Below are 17,925 nucleotides of genomic sequence, written 5' to 3'. Positions count from 1 at the left end.
TTAGACTATATTTTAGACTATGAATTCTTTGTAAACTTTTATTGTATTTACCTATTGTAAACCGTCTAGAATAGATACTTGGAATAGACGGTATAACAAGAAATTAATAAACTTGAAAAATAAATTGCATGATATGGCGCTTAGCAGCAGGCTTTCTCACAGAGGGTCTACACCTAACTGAAGACTACTTTAGAAAGCTGGTGAAATCCTGACTCTTCTCCCAAGTCCCATTGCGCCTAGACTAGCTTGCTACATACCTTGTAACTTAGACTAATTGCTAGTCAGTTGTTCAGCCACTCATCTATTTATTCCAGTGACTTTGTATTACTCTTCTCCTGTCTATATATCTCATCTGCACTTGGTCCCTCGGCTGCCTATTAAGATATTTCATTATATTGTACAAATAGCATTACCATCATATCTATATTATCTGAATGTTCTAATGTGTATCTATTAAGGAGTTTCATTTGTATTATGCTGACATTGTACGTATCTTATCTATGTTATATGGCATCATTTTTATTCTGCTGGCATTTATCATATTTTTGTTAGATGTTACAATGCAGTTAAACACTTCCGGATATACTGCCGGATATACCTAAGTACTCTCAGCTTACCAATGTAATTTGAAAGTTTTTTCTGTAACATTGCTGTTTGTGTACAGTCTCTTCCTATGTTAATCGCTCTGAACTGCTTGTGGTATTGCGGTATACAAAAATAAAGTTATTATTATTATTTCTGATTCTAGTTCTGCTACTAGGATTCAATTTGTCATCCCCAAGTTTACCTTATCAATTGTCTTTCTGTTTATATGTGGTCATTTTGTTATTGTTATGCTGTTATTTTCGCCAACAACATTTTGCCGTCCTTGTCCAATCCATCATCCTCTCCAAATTAGACTACTGCTATGCCATCTACTTAAGCCTATCAAAAAAAGTCTTCAAAGACTCCAGCTAATCCAGAATACTGCAGCCAAGTTGATCTTTGCAAAACGCAAGTCTGACCATGTCTCCCCACTCCTAGCCAAACTTCACTGGCTCCCAGTGATTTCTAGAATCCATTTCAAATGCTCCTGCCTGGCTTTTAAGATCATTCACGGCATCCTTCCTCCATTAATCCCACTATCTTATAACTCCTCGAGTCCTGACTCTACCAGACCCGCCCAAAGGTATAAACTATCCTTCCCCTCTCTAGACGGTATTCGCTATGCAGGCAAACTGGGAAAATTCCTTCTCTTCAGAATCACAGGTCTTTGGAACGACCTTACTAGCCCGCTGCGGAACCTGGGCTCCCTCCAATTATTCCGCAAGCAACTGAAAACCTGGCTTTTCACTAAAATGTAATTCTATCCCCCCTTACTCTTCTCTTCTATGTATAAGTTCATGTAAACTTTTTTTTTCCTTATCTTCCTATATTTTAAGTTCTTGTAAACCGTGCCAAGCTCCACATCCATGGAGATGATGCGGTATTTAAACTTAAGATTTAGTTTAGTTTAACAAAATGGTAAATTTTATGTGGTAGCCAGTGTAAGTTTTGCAGGTTGCATTTCAGCACGGGACATCCAGTTTGATCTGGTGGAATTCCCTTCCTAGAAACAATCTAATTAGGTCCAAAGTAGTTTCTAGCTCATTTGATATATCTATTCCCCATTAAGTAGTTTATGGGGCTTTGGGGAAAGTGCTATTCAAATGCATTATTAACAGTGACGTAGTGAGGGTGAGAGGCACCCGGGGTGGTGTTGCCCCTCCCCCACCCTCTTCGCCCCCACCCCATCCGCTCCTTCCCCGCACCCTCCTGGCATGTGGGCACGCCCTTTCCCTCCCCTCTGTACCTCTTTAACGTTACCAGTGTGAGCGGCAACCCCTGCCTGCTGCTCAAGCCGTTGTCAGCTCTTCCTCTCATATCACCTTCTTAGGTGACGCCAGAGGAAGAGCAAACATTGACGCGAGCAGCAGGTACGGGGTTGCCGCTCACACTGGGAACGTTAAAGAGGTACAGGGGAAGGGAAGGAGTGCACACGTGCGGTAGGGGGGGGGTAGAGAGGAGCATGGGTGCCGGCACCCCCACCAAGATGGTGCCCGGGTGGACTGCCCCACCCCCGCCCCCTCACTACACCATTGATTATTGATAATAATAATATGAAATCTAGGCCCCCTTTTATCAAGTCGCGTTAGTGGTTTTTTTATCGCCGGCCACTGCTGTAAAAGTTCCAATGCTCATAGGAATTCTATGAGCATCAGAACTTTTACCTCGGTGGTCAGCAATTAAAAAAAAAAAAAAAACACCTTAACACAGCTGGATAAAAGGGGTCCCTAATCAGGTACATCTTAATATACCTTAATCTCATCATAGAGCCCTTTTACTAAAGTGTGCTAAACCCTAACTACTACTACTATTAATTATTTCTAGAGCACTACCAGATATACACAGTGCTGTACAGAGTCACGAAGGAGACAGTCCCCTGTTCAAATGAACTCACAATCTAATCAATCAATCAAGACAAACCTGATGCCAGGGTAGGGGTTACAGTGAGCAGCGATGGCTAAACTTCTGGCTAGTGTGATGAGCAGAGGGCAATGGGGAGTAGGGTTATGAGTTTTGCATGCCTGTCAGCCCATGCTAATCAAGCACTATTCATTTTCATAATTTTTTGGCTAGGGGACACATCATGGGCAGAGAACAGTTATCCAGCTGACGCGTTCAAATTATCGCAGGCTAGCTGGATAACACAGACATATTGGGGGAGCTCTTAACACAGGGTGGTCCAACCTCAGCCCTCGAGGGCCGCGATCCAGACGGGTTTTCAGGATTTCCTCAATGAATTTGCGTGAGATCTGTTTGCATGCACTGGCGAGGGCTGAGTTTGGACACCCGTGACTTAGCACCTTCTAAATGGGAATCGGTAAGTGCTCCCACATTAATATTTTTACAGGTCTTGCATGCTAATAGAAACATTAGCTCAGGACCCAGAAAAAGAAAAGAGACCTATTTTAGGGACACTTTAGAAATGGGCTTAGTGTGTGGGAAAGTCCTGCTAATCAATTTCTTAGGGCATTTGTTAGGTGAAATAATTGGATGGGACGGAGCCTACTGAATACCTTCATTGTAGAAGGTAGTATATCTGGTTTTCTTTGTATGCATATGATATTTTAGATTCATATGTTATTTTATGTTTATGTTTCATGTGTTATTTTATGTTTATGTTTATTATGGGCTTGAATACTGTGTTTTGTTTGATGGTATGTCAGTGTATATTGTGTGTTTTATTTTATTATGTATATAATCCTGGAACCCGCTTACCATTGTCAGATATGCGAGATATAAATATATTAAATAAATAAAAAAATCTTAGTACGTATAAAAGAGTCCCCATATGAGCTTGAAGACAGGATTAATTCAGCAATAAACTGACTGACAGCTTGTTTTTCAGGGAAAAAAGTAATAGATCTATGCAACAGCCTTCCAATGGAGACTGGGTTAGTTCGGCCTCAGAATTCTTGAAATCACAAGACAAGCAATGTGCAAGCAAGGGTTACGAAGAAAATTATGCAAGGTCTATAGTATTCTAAGCCATTAGGGGAAATTGATAGATGAAATTAACCTTATGATCTTTGACTTCTGCCACACTCTTGCTCCGAGTTACAAAAAATTCTAAGCTTTTGCTCTTTATAATCTTCCTCAGGTGACTCAGAGACCAGAATCCCATAAATCAAGATGCCTATTTAGAATAAGCTTTGTTCCAAAGGATCCAATTGATCTGTTGAGGAGAGATCCCGTTGCTTTTGAATATCTCTATGTGCAGGTAAGTGAAAATGATATCACTTTTGGTTACATGAGGTCTGAAAAGTAAGGGCCTGTTTTACGAAGCCGAATTAGCGGCTGTGCTGCGGTAATGGCCCCGAAGCTCATAGAGATTTAAAGGGCTTGGGGATTGTCGCCGCATGGCAGCCGCTAGCACGGCTTCGTAAAACAGGGGGTAAGATTTATTTTCTCATTTGCAAGTAGGGAGAATAAAATGACTATTATTAAATGTTTTATGGAACTCCCAAATCCTCGAACAAATACTCTATCATATATATTGTTAGGATGTTTTCAGGGCAGTTCTATATCTAGGCTCATGAAGTGTAGCACCTTTGCAGAGGCTCATGTAGACTGCTCTGAATTGACTCCCCAGTCATTAGTAATGGTATAGAAGCTCTCAATAATCAATCAATAATCAACATATCTTATTATCTTCAAAATATTAAATCCCCTCCAGGTGTACCCCATCCACAAAAGAGCATCCACCATCTAACTCCCTGGCAACAAAGAAATCTTTGCCCAGACCCCCTGACAGAATCCTCCAACCCTGATTTCCATTCCAGGTTTTACTGAGGCCCCTAGTGCCTAGTGTAGGAGGGGATAATTCAGTGTTGTCAGGGAGGGTGTTTTGGGGGGGTGTACCTGGGGAGATCAGAAGTGTTGAGAAGGTTATCAGGGATTAATTTGGAAACATTGGGTAAATAGGGAGAAATGGATGGCCTGAAAGGGAAATCGGGGGGAATTGATGCCAGGGGGTGATCGAGGGAGTTACAGGATCTATGTCAAAATAGAGAACAGGAGCAGAGATTTCAAAAAGTTTCCCCCACAACCATGTGGTAGGGTTTAATTGGGGGGTTTGCCTCACATACAGCTTTTTTTTTTTTTTTTTATTACCACTCTCAGTGAATGTAGAAAGCCATCAAAATGCAGTCTATCACCTACTATACAAGGCACTCTATATTTGGTAGAACTCATAAAATATTGTGGGAATTTTCCACGGTCTAACCTGAACATCTAAACTTCCCTTTCCTCATCGTATCTAAAATCTAAAGTGTCTCCACTTGTGTATATAAAATTGGCCCCAAAATAGGCACCTACTTGCCCTCCCAATCTTGCCAAACTCTTATAAAATTACCCTCAAAATGGGAGAACCTTTTAGTATGTCAGGAACCACTGACAGGAAAATATGAGAAAACTTTCCTTGCTCTGCAATTACTTGTGTATTTCTGATTTTAATAAATAGAAAACTTCAGTTTGTAGGGTTTTCAGTGAAGCATCTTTCTTTCATGAACTCTAATGAGTCACTATTCAATGCAATTTAACTAACCAGAAACAGCTCCTGGCCACTTAAATCGCCTGTTCGGGTCTAACCAATCATTTTCAATGAAACCTAACCAGTTAGCACAGCTGAAAATAACGGGTTAGCACTGAACTGAAAACTAACTATTTGGGGGACGATCTGTTGGGGGGGGGGCAGAGTTGGCACTTGGCTAATTAAGTACCGATATTCAGCACTTAACCAGCCAAAGTAACTGTATAAATAGGACCACATAAAAGTCAGCCCTATGTTTATGTAGTACCCCATAACTGTTAAGTGCTGAATATTGTACTTACTACTAAACTCCCCCAAAAATTTGCCACAGATATTTCAAAAGACCCAATAATAAGGCAAACAAACAGTCTAAGGATTCTGAGAGTGAAGAATGCAAATGAACCACACCTGAGCTCAATAACACTACCAAAATAATCAATAATAAATGTTAGTGATAAAGGCAACCTCCGTGTGAAAGGTCAGCGAAAGGAGAATATCTCCAGCGCTTCACACTAGAAAGCAAAGGTACAACACCTCTGCCTGCACACCATCATCGGTTGCCTTACGCGTGCATAAATCAAAATAAGTGATAAGTGATAAACCACAGTAAATATCTAATAATACACAGGTGTGAAAAAATGGCAAAAAAAAAAACACTCTGAGAACCCTCCCCAGCCAACTCCCCCAAAAAAGAATACCAAAAAGCCACAGCCGACTTATCCTGAAACAGTCTTGATGATGCTTGCTGTGAACACGATGCCGGGTTCAACCAAGCCTGGTTTCGGGAGATTAATGTCCCTTCATCAGGAACTCATAGATGAAAGAAAGCAATATCATAAGTTCGAGCCGGATTTATGCACACGTAAGGCAACCGATGATGGTGTGCGGGCAGAGGTGTTGTACCTTTGCTTTCTAGTGTGAAGCGCTGGAGATATTCTCCTTTCGCTGACCTTTCACACTGAGGTTGCCTTTATCACTAACATTTATTATTGATTATTTTGGTAGTGTTATTGAGCTCAGGTGTGGTTCATTTGCATTCTTCACTCTCAGAATCCTTAGACTGTTTGTTGCCTTATTATTGGGTCTTTTGGAATATTGTACTTAGCCAACTATAATGCAAACCCAGAAATTCAATGCCAGTGGACCAGATATGGCCTGGCATTGAATTTCTGGGTCTAGCACCAGTGGAGGTCAACAAAGTGCTGATCTCCACCGGATGAATATCGGGCCCTAAACAAACACTTTAGACTTTTTTAAAATGTCTGCTGTACTGAATCTCCAGAATACTTGTTATAACAGCCTCTGCTTCACATAAGGATTATCCTGGTGGTTAGATCTGCTGCCTCAGCACCCTGAGGTTGTGGGTTTGATCCCAGCATTGCTACTTGTGACTCTGGGCAAATTACATAACTCAACAGAACCAAAAGGAAGAGGAGTCCAACCTTGTCTGCAGTGAAAAAACCAACCAGGAACAAACAAACCAAAACTGCAGATATGTACAACGATGTAGGCAAAATTTATTGTGACAACCAAAATATATTAAAACCTTTTTACCAAACAAGGGACCCAACACGGGCCGTGTTGGGTCCCTTGTTTGGTAAAAAGGTTTTAATATATTTTGGTTGTCACAATAAATTTTGCCTACATCGTTGTACATATCTGCAGTTTTGGTTTGTTTGTTCCTGGCAAATTACATAACTCTCCATCGCCCTAGGTACCATAGCTAGATTGTGAGTCCACTGGGACAAATAGGGAAAATACTTAAGAGTACCTGATTTTAAACTTGCTGTACACAGCCTTGGATGAATCACTTCATAAAGGCAAAGTTAATAAATCCCAATAAATATGTACTCACCATTGATACAGTCGTGCTTACCTAGCAAGAGAGATTTTGAGTTCTGATTTGTTCTCAAGATTGAAATTGCTTATTAGTTAATAAATGCATACATACTTGATCTCTGCTGAATAGCTACAGCTACGCATCGCCAGCAGTTTTTATGGGCACGCTGCTGTGCTGCTTTCTTTTTAAATCACTGCTTACAGTAGAGAGGAAAGTTAATTGCAAAGCTATTCAACTTAAAACATGTAATTGCATTTTTTTTTTTTTTACTCTGTAGCTTTCTTAGTAAGTAACTTAACTTGTCATTAATTTGTATTTCATTTGTTAAGTGTCATGAAGGGCAGCAAGTTCCATGCCTAAACTTGTCTTGTTGAAAATCTATCACGCAGTGTGTACTTGCATATTTTCAAATTAAAACAAACTTCAAAACCCAGATTATATGCGATTCAACTACTTAACCCTGCAGTGACCTGTAAGTTTCTACCAAAAGTGGGAATTAGAAAGTGTGGGGCTCATAATCGAACGAAAAAATGTCCAAAAACCGGCCTAAGTTGGCACTTGGACGAACATTTCTCAAAAACGTCCAAGTGCCGATAATAAAAATGGGTTTTGGACGTATTTCTAAATGGCCTAGGCCTTCATAGTGCTGCTGAACGACCAAAGCTAAACGGGGCATTTTGGGAGGCGTGTTGAGGGCGGGAGTTGGGTGGAATGTGGCCGGCTTAGACTTAGTCGTACAGCATGTAGAACCAAAAGTTTTACAACAGAGCCTAGACGGAACTTGGAAGGTTGTGACTTAGACCATGTAAAAACCCACCTAAAGTCACCAGATAAGCACTGCAAACACATAAAACAGACCCCCACATACTACCCCAGTGATCACCGACCCCCCCCCATAAAAATTTTAATCATATCTTTTAAATTCTGCTTCCAGACCATCATCACCTGGCCGCCTGGCATAGGAAAGCCTAGTCATCCAGCCCAGAGGCAGCTTAAGTCATCTTGGGGGTGGGTTAGGGACCCATAGAGAGGAGGACCCATGTCCATAAGCCCCTGTAATCACTGCATTGATACTTAAACATGTGCACTGCCCTATACACTCCCAAAACCCTCTTGTACTGGCATATAAGTGGCTCCTGCAGCCATAAGGGCTATTGGGGTTGTAGATAAGTGGGTCTAGGGGATTCTGGAGGTGGTTTGGGGGGCTCACCATAACCTATAAAGAAGCTGTAGGGAGGAGAAGACATGGCACCCTTTTTGTGAAGTTCACAGCAGTGCCCTGTAAGGTACCCCACTATTTAGGTGGCATGTCTGGGTGTGCAGTCCATCACTTTGCAGACTCCTCCCACGTCCAACAGGGCTTGTTCTAGGCGTTTTGGACTTGGACGGAAAGTTGGACGAAAATGTGGTATAAAGATAGATGATTTAGTGGCTTGGACGATCAGATCGGCAGGACGTATAATTAGGCGATTTTTGAAACGAAAAAAAAGTTGGACGTATCTTTCGAAAATGTGTCTTAAGCTGTTTTTTACTTTGGACGACTTGTGAGATGGACGTAAACGGACTTAGACGTCCCTTTCGATTATGCCCTTCTAATTGTTTTGTTCTTGGATTGGCCAAATAGCCCATAAATGGCTTTTGTGGTGTCAAGCATGAGACCTGAAGCGCACTAACTTAGGGCTTCCTGAATTTGTCCGGGAGACCCTGCCCAGCATGGCAAGATGAAACATAGGCAAAATAATGACATGCCTAGGACCCAGTGCTCTAATTTTGTATAGATTTCTCAAAATTGCATTTTCAAATTTGGGCACATCTAGGGTTACCTTATGGCTCCAGAAAAAGGAGAACAGATTGAGACATCCAGGTTTTACTTCTATTGCTTTCAATGGAAGTAAAACTCGGATGTCTCAATCCGCCCACCTTTATCTGGAGCCGTATAGTAACCCTAGCCACCCCCCCCCCCCCCCATTTGTGCGTGCAATTTAATTGATAAATGAGCTAACTAGTGCTAATAATTGGGTGCTAGTAATCAATTACTGGTGCTAATTGACATTAATTTAAATTTGTGCGTGCACATCTTTGGCATTGGGATCCACATGTAACCGAAGAGAGAGTGCAGCCATATGAGGGGCATGAGTGGATCAGGTGTGTTCCTGGAATTTATGCAAAGTTTTACTAAATAAGGGGCGATCTTTACCTAATTTAGCCACGAGAATTTATACCAGGTTTTAGTTGGCGTAAATCCTTGCGCCCCCAAATTGCATGAGGATCCTGGTGACAAACATATTCTATAAATGGTGCCAAACTCTGAGCACTGTTTATAGCAGGGGTAGGGAACTCCGGTCCTCGAGAGCCATATTCCAGTCAGGTTTTCAGGATTTCCCCAATGAATATGCATTGAAAGCAGTACATGCAAATAGATCTCATGCATATTCATTGGGGAAATCCTGAAAACCCGACTGGAATACGGCTCTCGAGGACCGGAGTTCCCTACCCCTGGTTTATAGAGTAACGGTTAGCACTAAATTTTATCAGTCTTTATTTTTTTGGGTGCCATACACAGAAATCAGTCTCAGATGTTTAAGAGGTGCCCTCTCAGATGTGCTAATTCAGTGATGCCCAAAGTAGGCTTTTGCCCTAGTTAGGAAGTATAGGTATTGCTACAGTATGGCACCCCAAAAAACTGACTTGCCTTCTCAATCAGAGCCAGCACTGCAGATCTGGCCCCAGCAACATCGGCACTTTCTACACAGCAGCCCCTTCGGTTTTGCAGAAGTGAGGAAGTGCAAGTTGAACCTGCTGTTTGAAACATGTAGAGGTCTAAATAGGACGGAGCCACATAGTTCAAAGAACAGAACAGGTTTGAATCTTGTGTTCCTGCACATGAGAGACAGAATAAGCTTCTGTGTGATTCAAGGAATGGTAAGGGAAAGGAGAAGGCGAAAAGGAGCAAAAGGTGGATTGAACATGGAGAAGGGAGGAAAGGGAACAGAAGGATTGGATTTGAAAGAACTGGGACTTGGTGATTGAGTGGGACTGTTGGAAAGCAGAGTATGGAATTATGGATAGGAAATATTGAGAATTTGGAGGGCATATGGGGGTTAGGGAATGTGAGATGGATGGGAATTTGGAGGAGATAGGTATGAATGAGGGTGGATAGATGGGCAGAGTTTATGAATGAGGGGGTAAGAAAAGGTGATGAAGAGTGGTAAGAGGTTTAGTCATGGTGTGAATAACCTGGAGGACTGAAGACCAGATAAGATGTATTGAAAAAGAATAGGGGTACTGCGGAAAGGTAGGGGAAATGAAGGATATTATCTTTGAAGGGGCTGTGAGGATGGGAAGAAAGTTTAAAAGATGGTGAGAGAGAAGCAGTAGGGTCCCCAACCACCGGGGTGCAGACCATGGACTGTGCCAAACTGGGCCACAGAACAATTTTTTTTAATTTACATTACAGGCCATCCCTGGGTTCTGGCTGGCTCCCTCCTCCCAGCCGCACTTCTCTTCACAAAGCAGAAAGCAGCAGCTGCTACACGCTGCCCACGGTTGAACCAGAAGCTTTCCCTCTAGGCTTCCTGGTCAGCCACAGGCCACGTGTAGGAACCACGGCCATGGCTTTGTGAAGAGAAGTGTGGCTGGGAGGAAAGAGCTGGCAAGAGTGAGGCACGAACTTGGAACACAGAATAAAGGGAGGGAAGGATGAAGAAGGGCACATTGGGACATGAGAGAGAGGAGGCGCATTGAGACATAGAAACATGATTGCAGATAAAGGCCAAATGGGGAGAAATAAGATGGTGGCGGCGTGTTAGCACTCAGTGCAAGCACTCCATCTTACCTTTGCCTCAACTGTTTTTCCTGGGTCCCGAACTGGTTTTTGTGTCGGGACCGATGCCTCACAGCAAAAGAAAGGGCGTTATCTGGCTGGAACTTTCCACTACCAGACAAATGCAGATGGAATGCTTCCTGACGAGTTCACCAGCCATACAAGGAGGGGGAGCCCCTGCTGTAGCTCTTGTGGAAAGAGACACTGGAGCCATGGGGTTTGAGACATCGCTCTCCCCCCCCCCAGTAGCACGATCACCACTGAACCCGGCAATGGAAGGCTTGGGCGATGTGAGCTCTGAGAAGCCGATGAGCCTGACGTTCTCACATGGGGGAGGGCACCAAGCAATCCAGGATGCCAAATCAAACACCTATTGAGGAGCAGAAGCTGCTGACTCCTCACAGATGGCGACACTTCAAAATATTTGGAGAGTGCTCCAAAAGTTGGAAGCTGCTTCTACTAAATCAGCAGGAGATATCCTGAATGTTGTGAGTAAACTGGATGATTTGACTATTTCAATTCAAAATATAAAAACAGAAACTAATATAAAATTTGAAAAAATTGAAAAAGAGATTTCCTCATTGCAAAATGTTTCTTCAACAGTGGTAAAAGATAGACTTTTTCTACTAAGGAAAATTGAACAGTTGGAGAATTATAACAGGCGCCTTAATTTGCGTATACTGAATTTTCCTAAGCTTGCTTTTATTACACCAATTGAAACCTTTAAAAAATACTTGAGAGAGAATTTGAAATTCTCATCTGAACTTTTGCCACCAGTAAATAAAATATATTACCTGCCTAGGAATTTGGAAAAGTTGCCTCCTAATCAAATGGATATTCCCCAATCAATGGATTTAAACAATATAACAGGCATACTAGAAAGCTCCCAAGAAGAAATTGAATACCGCGAAACTTTGATAATTTCCTTAGTGTTTGAACAGGACTTGAATGCAATTATGAAAGCTTATTTTCAATTCTCAGAATTTTTTTCATGGGTCAAAAAATCTGGATATACCCAGATGTAACAAAGACTACTCAAGACCGAAGGAAGTTGTTCTTAGCTATGCGAGAAGAAGTATTAAAAATGGGAGCTACATTCCTACTTAGTTACCCCTGTAAATGTCTTTTAAGATATGCTGGGACCAAGTATGTTTTTTTTGTACCAGAACAGCTTCGACACTTCTTGGACACAAAGAAAGTTATTCATTAATAATATAAAAGTGCTGTAGAAAATTGGGCTGTATGTCACGTTAAGCTTTTGCCTCAGATTTATAGTGTAATTTGTTTAATTAATGGAGACCTCCTTGTCTCTTTATTTCTTGTTTCTCACTGTTGTTAATTGAGGTCTAAGAAGGGGATTTATAATTATTCTATACTGAATAATGGTCTTCCCTTCTTCAGTTCTTCTATATACATTTTTTTTCTTCTTGATGTTTTTTTGGTTATATTAATTGGTTTTCTTGCTGTTTAAATTATCTTCTGTTTTTCTGTAACAAGTGGATTCTTGTGTATTTTATTTGAAATTATAAATTTAAAAAAAAGGCCAAATGGCCCATCCAGTCTGCCCATCCGAAGTAACAGTTATGTCTTCCTCTCTCTAAGAGATCCCATATGACTATTCCAGGCTTTCTTGAAATTAGACAGTCTCTGTCTCCACCACCTCTACTGGGAGAATGTTCCATGCATCTACCACCCTTTTTATAAAAAAGTATTTCCTTAGATTAGAGGGGAGGGAGCACAAACTTCACTCAAAGGATGGAAAGAAGGAAGAAAGGAGGGAGGGGACATGAACGGGAGAGAGGATGGAAGAATGGAGAGAGTGAGTGAAAGAGATGCTGATGTGGGGGAGGGAATAGAAAGGGAGAATTGTTGAGCATGGATATCTGAGTGAGAGGGAAATAGAGATGGCGCACATGGGGAAATGAAGAAAGCAGAATTGCTAGGCATAGGGAGGGAGGGAGAATTATTAGACATGGTGGTGGGAGAGGAGTGAGGTACAGATGCACGGGGAAGAGAGAGATTAGAGGGAGAATTGTTGGATGTGGTGGTGGAGAGGGAACAGTGGGACGGATGGAAAGGGATGCAAGAAGGTGGGAAGAATATTAGGATCAGACAATGGGAGGGAAAAAAAAGTTGCTCAGAGGGAAGGCTTCCGGGTTACCTATGGTCAGCATGTTGGGAGGGAGGCAAGTTGGATATGGAGGTGGAGGTAAAGGAGGGAGAGATGTGGCATGGTGTTGCAGAGAGGTGATAACAAGGAGAAATGTTGAATATGGGGCTGGTGGGCAGGGGTGAAAGTTGCTGCACATGGTAATGATAGCAATAGTGTGCATAATATAAAATGATGCAGAACTGGAGGGTCAGGGTTTATATTGAAATTCTGTCCAATCTTGTAGAGAATCTCTAGACTCTACTCTCACATAGAAGAAATTGTTGACCGATGCTGTCAATTATAATGATTGTTTTACTCCATAGCAGGAAACTGGCTGGAGGAAGGAGGATTTCTTTATGCATAGAAGGCCAGGGTGTTTTAAATTGCTAATTTAATAGCAGGGAGAAAGAAGAAATGTCACTTTGGCATGCCCTCTGTTGCCACCCCAAATGTTTCTGCCTAGAGATTTCACTGTTAATAAGCTGCTGGCAGAAAGAAGAGATAAAATTTTATGCTTATAGAATTGCATTTACTTTTCTTTCACCCTGTCCCCCCACCCCACCCCATCCTTCAGTCAGGAGAGAGCGAGCAACACATTTCACTTGTTGCTTCCTATACCTCACTCAGAACCATGTAGGCTATTATATGTGAGAATTTTAAAATGTATTTATGTCATGATGGGAAGCCCAAAACACAATTTGCCTGTGGCCCATCAAAGAGTTAATCTTCCCAGTGAATTTTCAAAGTGTCCACAAGGAATATACACAAGATAAATTGAGTATATGGAAACAATATAGATTTCAAAATCCAAAAGACATATAACTGACCATGTAAATAAGACAAGCCTTTGAAGGGTGATCAAGAAATATTGTATAAAATTACTCAGAGATGTGAAACTCTGAAAGGAAGGCTACAAAACCTCCCTTGGATAAAGAGTTTACCTTCCAGCCATTGTTATTCTATAAAAATGTTTTTTGATCACAACCTGGAGAGGCTAAAAAGTTCAAACTATTTCAAAAGTTCAAAATAACTGGTTTGTTCTTGTTGTTAATATCATGCAAACGTCACTGCACACTTGATGAAAAAATTCCACTTAGCTGTTAAGCAGGAGTGAGGGGGTCCCAACGTGGCCCCGTTTCGTTCCCTGCTTCAGGGGACCTGATGTAAGCTGGTTCAGATTGAATCCTAGTCGATACTAGTGCTGGAATGGCATAACTGCGTGACTTGCAAACAAACGCATCTATTTAAAAACCACAGATAGAATTGTGTCAAGTGTGAGTGAATACCCTTAACACACCCACACAGGCACATTTAACTTAAAATACTGCATAACACCAAACCTACAGGCTGACAGCACACTGTTCACAAAATCCAAAAGAGGCTTCAAAAGTTTACATACCATAGCTGGGGAGTCAAAAAGATAACTGACGTCTTCTACGTTTTTTGAATAGTTTTTGCATAAAAACATGCCAGTGATCCATTTCTGCCTGGTGGTCTAAATCACAAGAAGTTATCTTTTTGACTCCCCAGCTATGGTAGTTAAACTTGGGATGCCCTGTAGTAGCTTGTTATGACAATAGGAAGTGCTTTCTGGGGTACATCATGACATGGTATTGGTATCACATCTACTGAAAACAGCATTTGAATGAAAAATACAGGGGGCTGGACATAGCTGCTTGTGTTAGCATTTGGACCAGTTCTCCTTGGTCAAAGATATTTTGCAACAGAGCCTGAGAGTATAAATGATAAGATCAGATTTCATGGTAAACCCTTACAAATAAATGAAGAGAAGTCAGAAGCTTCAAAAAGGATGCTGAATAGAATAAGAGGGGGGGGGGGACAACAAGTTTTACACCATATACAGCCATTTAATAGTAAAGCATGTTTATAAAGGAGCCCACCAGGAACCTTGAAAATGAAAAAATAAACAAAGTAAAAACTTCCAGTAAAAAAGGTAGTAGATAAATACCACTATTATGATTTAAATAAGTTTATATACTGTTATCTCTGTGCACACAATCCATAATGCAGATTCCTGAGTGTAAAATTTGCTGTTCTTAATGTGCCCCCTGCTGGTTCTTTAACAGAGCTGCAATGATGTGGTACAGGAGAGGTTCGGGCCAGAACTAAAATATGACATTGCTTTGCGGTTGGCAGCGTTACAAATGTACATTGCAACAGTTACCACCAAGCAAACACAGAAAATCTCTCTCAAGTACATTGAGTAAGTACCACTTGGTAAACTGAAACTGTGCAAGAGTAATAGAATGTGTAGAGATTACATTGCTTACATGAGAGCTACATCACGTGTCTTTATCACGGCACTCCGCTTGAGGACTAGTAGCTTAGTTTGTTTTGTACTTTTTGCTTTTGCTTAAACTGTGCAAGCCTACGACATTGACATGTATTTTTCAGAAACTGGCCTGCACACCTTATTTCGATAACAGATAACCAATAAGATGCAATTCGAGTTCCACATGAGTTGCTCCAATTTTTCTTTTTTTTTATTGCACAGCATTTTTTTTTCTGCTCTGATGTACAGCCTTTCTTTCTACAATATAAATAAATACATTTATGCAGCTTTTATGAAGTCATTAAATCCAGCTGCATGCTCCCCACAGGAATCGCCTGTCTTGGATCAAATTGCGTTGCTTCCTGTTCATGAACCATGACCAAAAGCACTAGCTCTTGACTAAATATTTGCCATCTGGGCTATTTGCTAGCTGTTGGCAATGACGCAAAATGCAGTTTAAGTGTGGCACTAACAGAATGAGAAGCAACCTGAAAAATGATAGAGAAAACAAAAACTCGTGTTGATGAATGAGAGATCAAGCTCACATACGTAATGCTGCATTTTAGTGCAAAAGCAGTTACCTCGGTGTTACATTTCCTTAACAAATAACTAGCCTCATCTCTTGGAAACAGTAGTGCAGTCAGTGGTCAGCAATGTGGAATGGGACGTGTTCTAGCTCTAAAAATGAATTCTTTCATTAGTAACAGTGAATAGATTCCAAAGCAGTATTAGCTAAGCCTGACAATATCAAGCTTTTAATTAGCTTCAGGGTTATATTTAAACCACACCAAGGGATATTTTCACTAAATTACACTAATTTGTTAATATGCATTGTTAGTCAGTAGGGGCCATTAATCTCAATGGAGTCTATTGACTAACATTGAATGTAATGTGGATTAGTGCAATTTAATAACTACATCCAAAGTGTCTTTATTGATTTTTTTCCCTCCCCAATCAAATTAGTTCAACTTGACTTCTTGGCTACTTGAAAAACTTTGGGCTCCTTTTACAAAAGTGCATTAGAGCCTTAACGTGTGGAATAGCGCACGCTAGCCACTACCGCCTCCTCTTGAGCAGGCAGTAGTTTTTTGGCTAGCGCACGCTAATCCGGTGCGTGCGCTTAAAAACGCTAGCGCACCTTTGTAAAAGGAGCCCTTTGAGATATAGCATGAGAAATTACTATGCCAAGGTTTATTTTCATTTAATGAAGCATTACAGGTCAAATAGCATGCCAAATCAGGACCCAAATCTACTTAGGCCATAAGGAAAATTTACAGAGGAAATTTTTCAGAGAAAAAAAAATATGCACATTTTATGCAAATGAGAACAAGATTGCAAGAGAAAACTTGCTTTCCATTCAAATATTGTATTTTATAACAAACCCATCTTTCTGTATCAGTTCTCTCTCTGTCCCCAGACCAGTGGAATTTACCGTATTTTCACGCAAATAACGCGCACCCGTGTATAATGCGCACACGGGTATAGCGCGCAGAAACCACAATATTATGTGTAAAAACTTTTGTATACCGCGCTCACGGGTATAACGCGCATGCTGCCCGACTGTCCTTTCGCCCGCCCCGACTCTCCTCTGGCCACCCCGACTCTCCTTTCGCCCGCCCCGACTCTCCTCTGGCCACCCCGACTCTCCTTTCGCCCTCCCCGACTCTCCGTGCGCTGTCCCGACTCTCCGTTTACCCGCCCTGCCCTGCCCTCCCCCCCCCGGCAGGACCACTCGCACCCCCACCCCGAAGGACCGCCGACTCCCCGACAATATCGGGCCAGAAGGGAGCCCAAACCCTCCTGGCCACGGCGACCCCCCTACCCCGCCCGACGCCCGATTCACCCCCCCAGCAGGACCGCTCGCACCCCCACCCCGAACGACCGCTCACACGCGCTCCCACCCGCACCCGCGATCGGAGCAAGAGGGAGCCCAAGCCCTCTTGCCCGGCCGACTCCCCGACAATATCGGGCCAGGAGGGAGCCCAAACCCTCCTGGCCACGGCGACCCCCTACCCCCACCCCGCACTACATTACGGGCAGGAGGGATCCCAGGCCCTCCTGCCCTCGACGCAAACCCCCCTCCCTCCCTCCAACGACCGCCCCCCCCAAGAACCTCCGACCGCCCCCCCAGCCGACCCGCGACCCTCCTGGCCGACCCCCACGACACCCCCACCCCCCTTCCCCGTACCTTTGCTAGTTGGCCGGACAGACGGGAGCCAAACCCGCCTGTCCGGCAGGCAGCCAACGACGGAATGAGGCCGGATTGGCCCATCCGTCCCAAAGCTCCGCCTACTGGTGGGGCCTAAGGCGCGTGGGCCAATCAGAATAGGCCCTGGAGCCTTAGGTCCCACCTGGGGGCGCGGCCTGAGGCACATGGTCGGGTTGGGCCCATGTGCCTCAGGCCACGCCCCCAGGTGGGACCTAAGGCTCCAGGGCCTATTCTGATTGGCCCAAGCGCCTTAGGCCCCACCAGTAGGCGGAGCTTTGGGACGGATGGGCCAATCCGGCCTCATTCCGTCGTTGGCTGCCTGCCGGACAGGCGGGTTTGGCTCCCGTCTGTCCGGCCAACTAGCAAAGGTACGGGGAAGGGGGGTGGGGGTGTCGTGGGGGTCGGCCAGGGGGGTCGCGGGTCGGCTGGGGGGGCGGTCGGAGGTTCTTGGGGGGGGCGGTCGTAGGAGGGAGGGAGGGGGGTTTGCGTCGAGGG

At 43.0% G+C, this 17,925-nt stretch overlaps 1 protein-coding gene across 6 annotated transcripts in view; it reads left to right on the top strand.

The window, feature by feature from the left end:
• Positions 1 to 17,925, top strand: part of FRMPD4 (FERM and PDZ domain containing 4) — a 726,784-nt gene that overhangs the window by 644,349 nt on the left and 64,510 nt on the right. For all 6 annotated transcript variants that reach the window (XM_033948887.1, XM_033948890.1, XM_033948886.1 and 3 more), the window contains exons 9-10: positions 3,683 to 3,802; positions 15,016 to 15,152. In XM_033948887.1, the coding sequence (XP_033804778.1) occupies positions 3,683 to 3,802; positions 15,016 to 15,152 (257 nt within the window). The remainder of the gene's footprint in view (positions 1 to 3,682; positions 3,803 to 15,015; positions 15,153 to 17,925) is intronic.

The sequence above is a fragment of the Geotrypetes seraphini genome, chromosome 6 (assembly GCF_902459505.1).
Source record: "Geotrypetes seraphini chromosome 6, aGeoSer1.1, whole genome shotgun sequence".
In the NCBI taxonomy this organism is placed as follows: Eukaryota; Metazoa; Chordata; class Amphibia; order Gymnophiona; family Dermophiidae; genus Geotrypetes; species Geotrypetes seraphini.
This window is presented reverse-complemented; position numbering and strand designations above follow the sequence as displayed.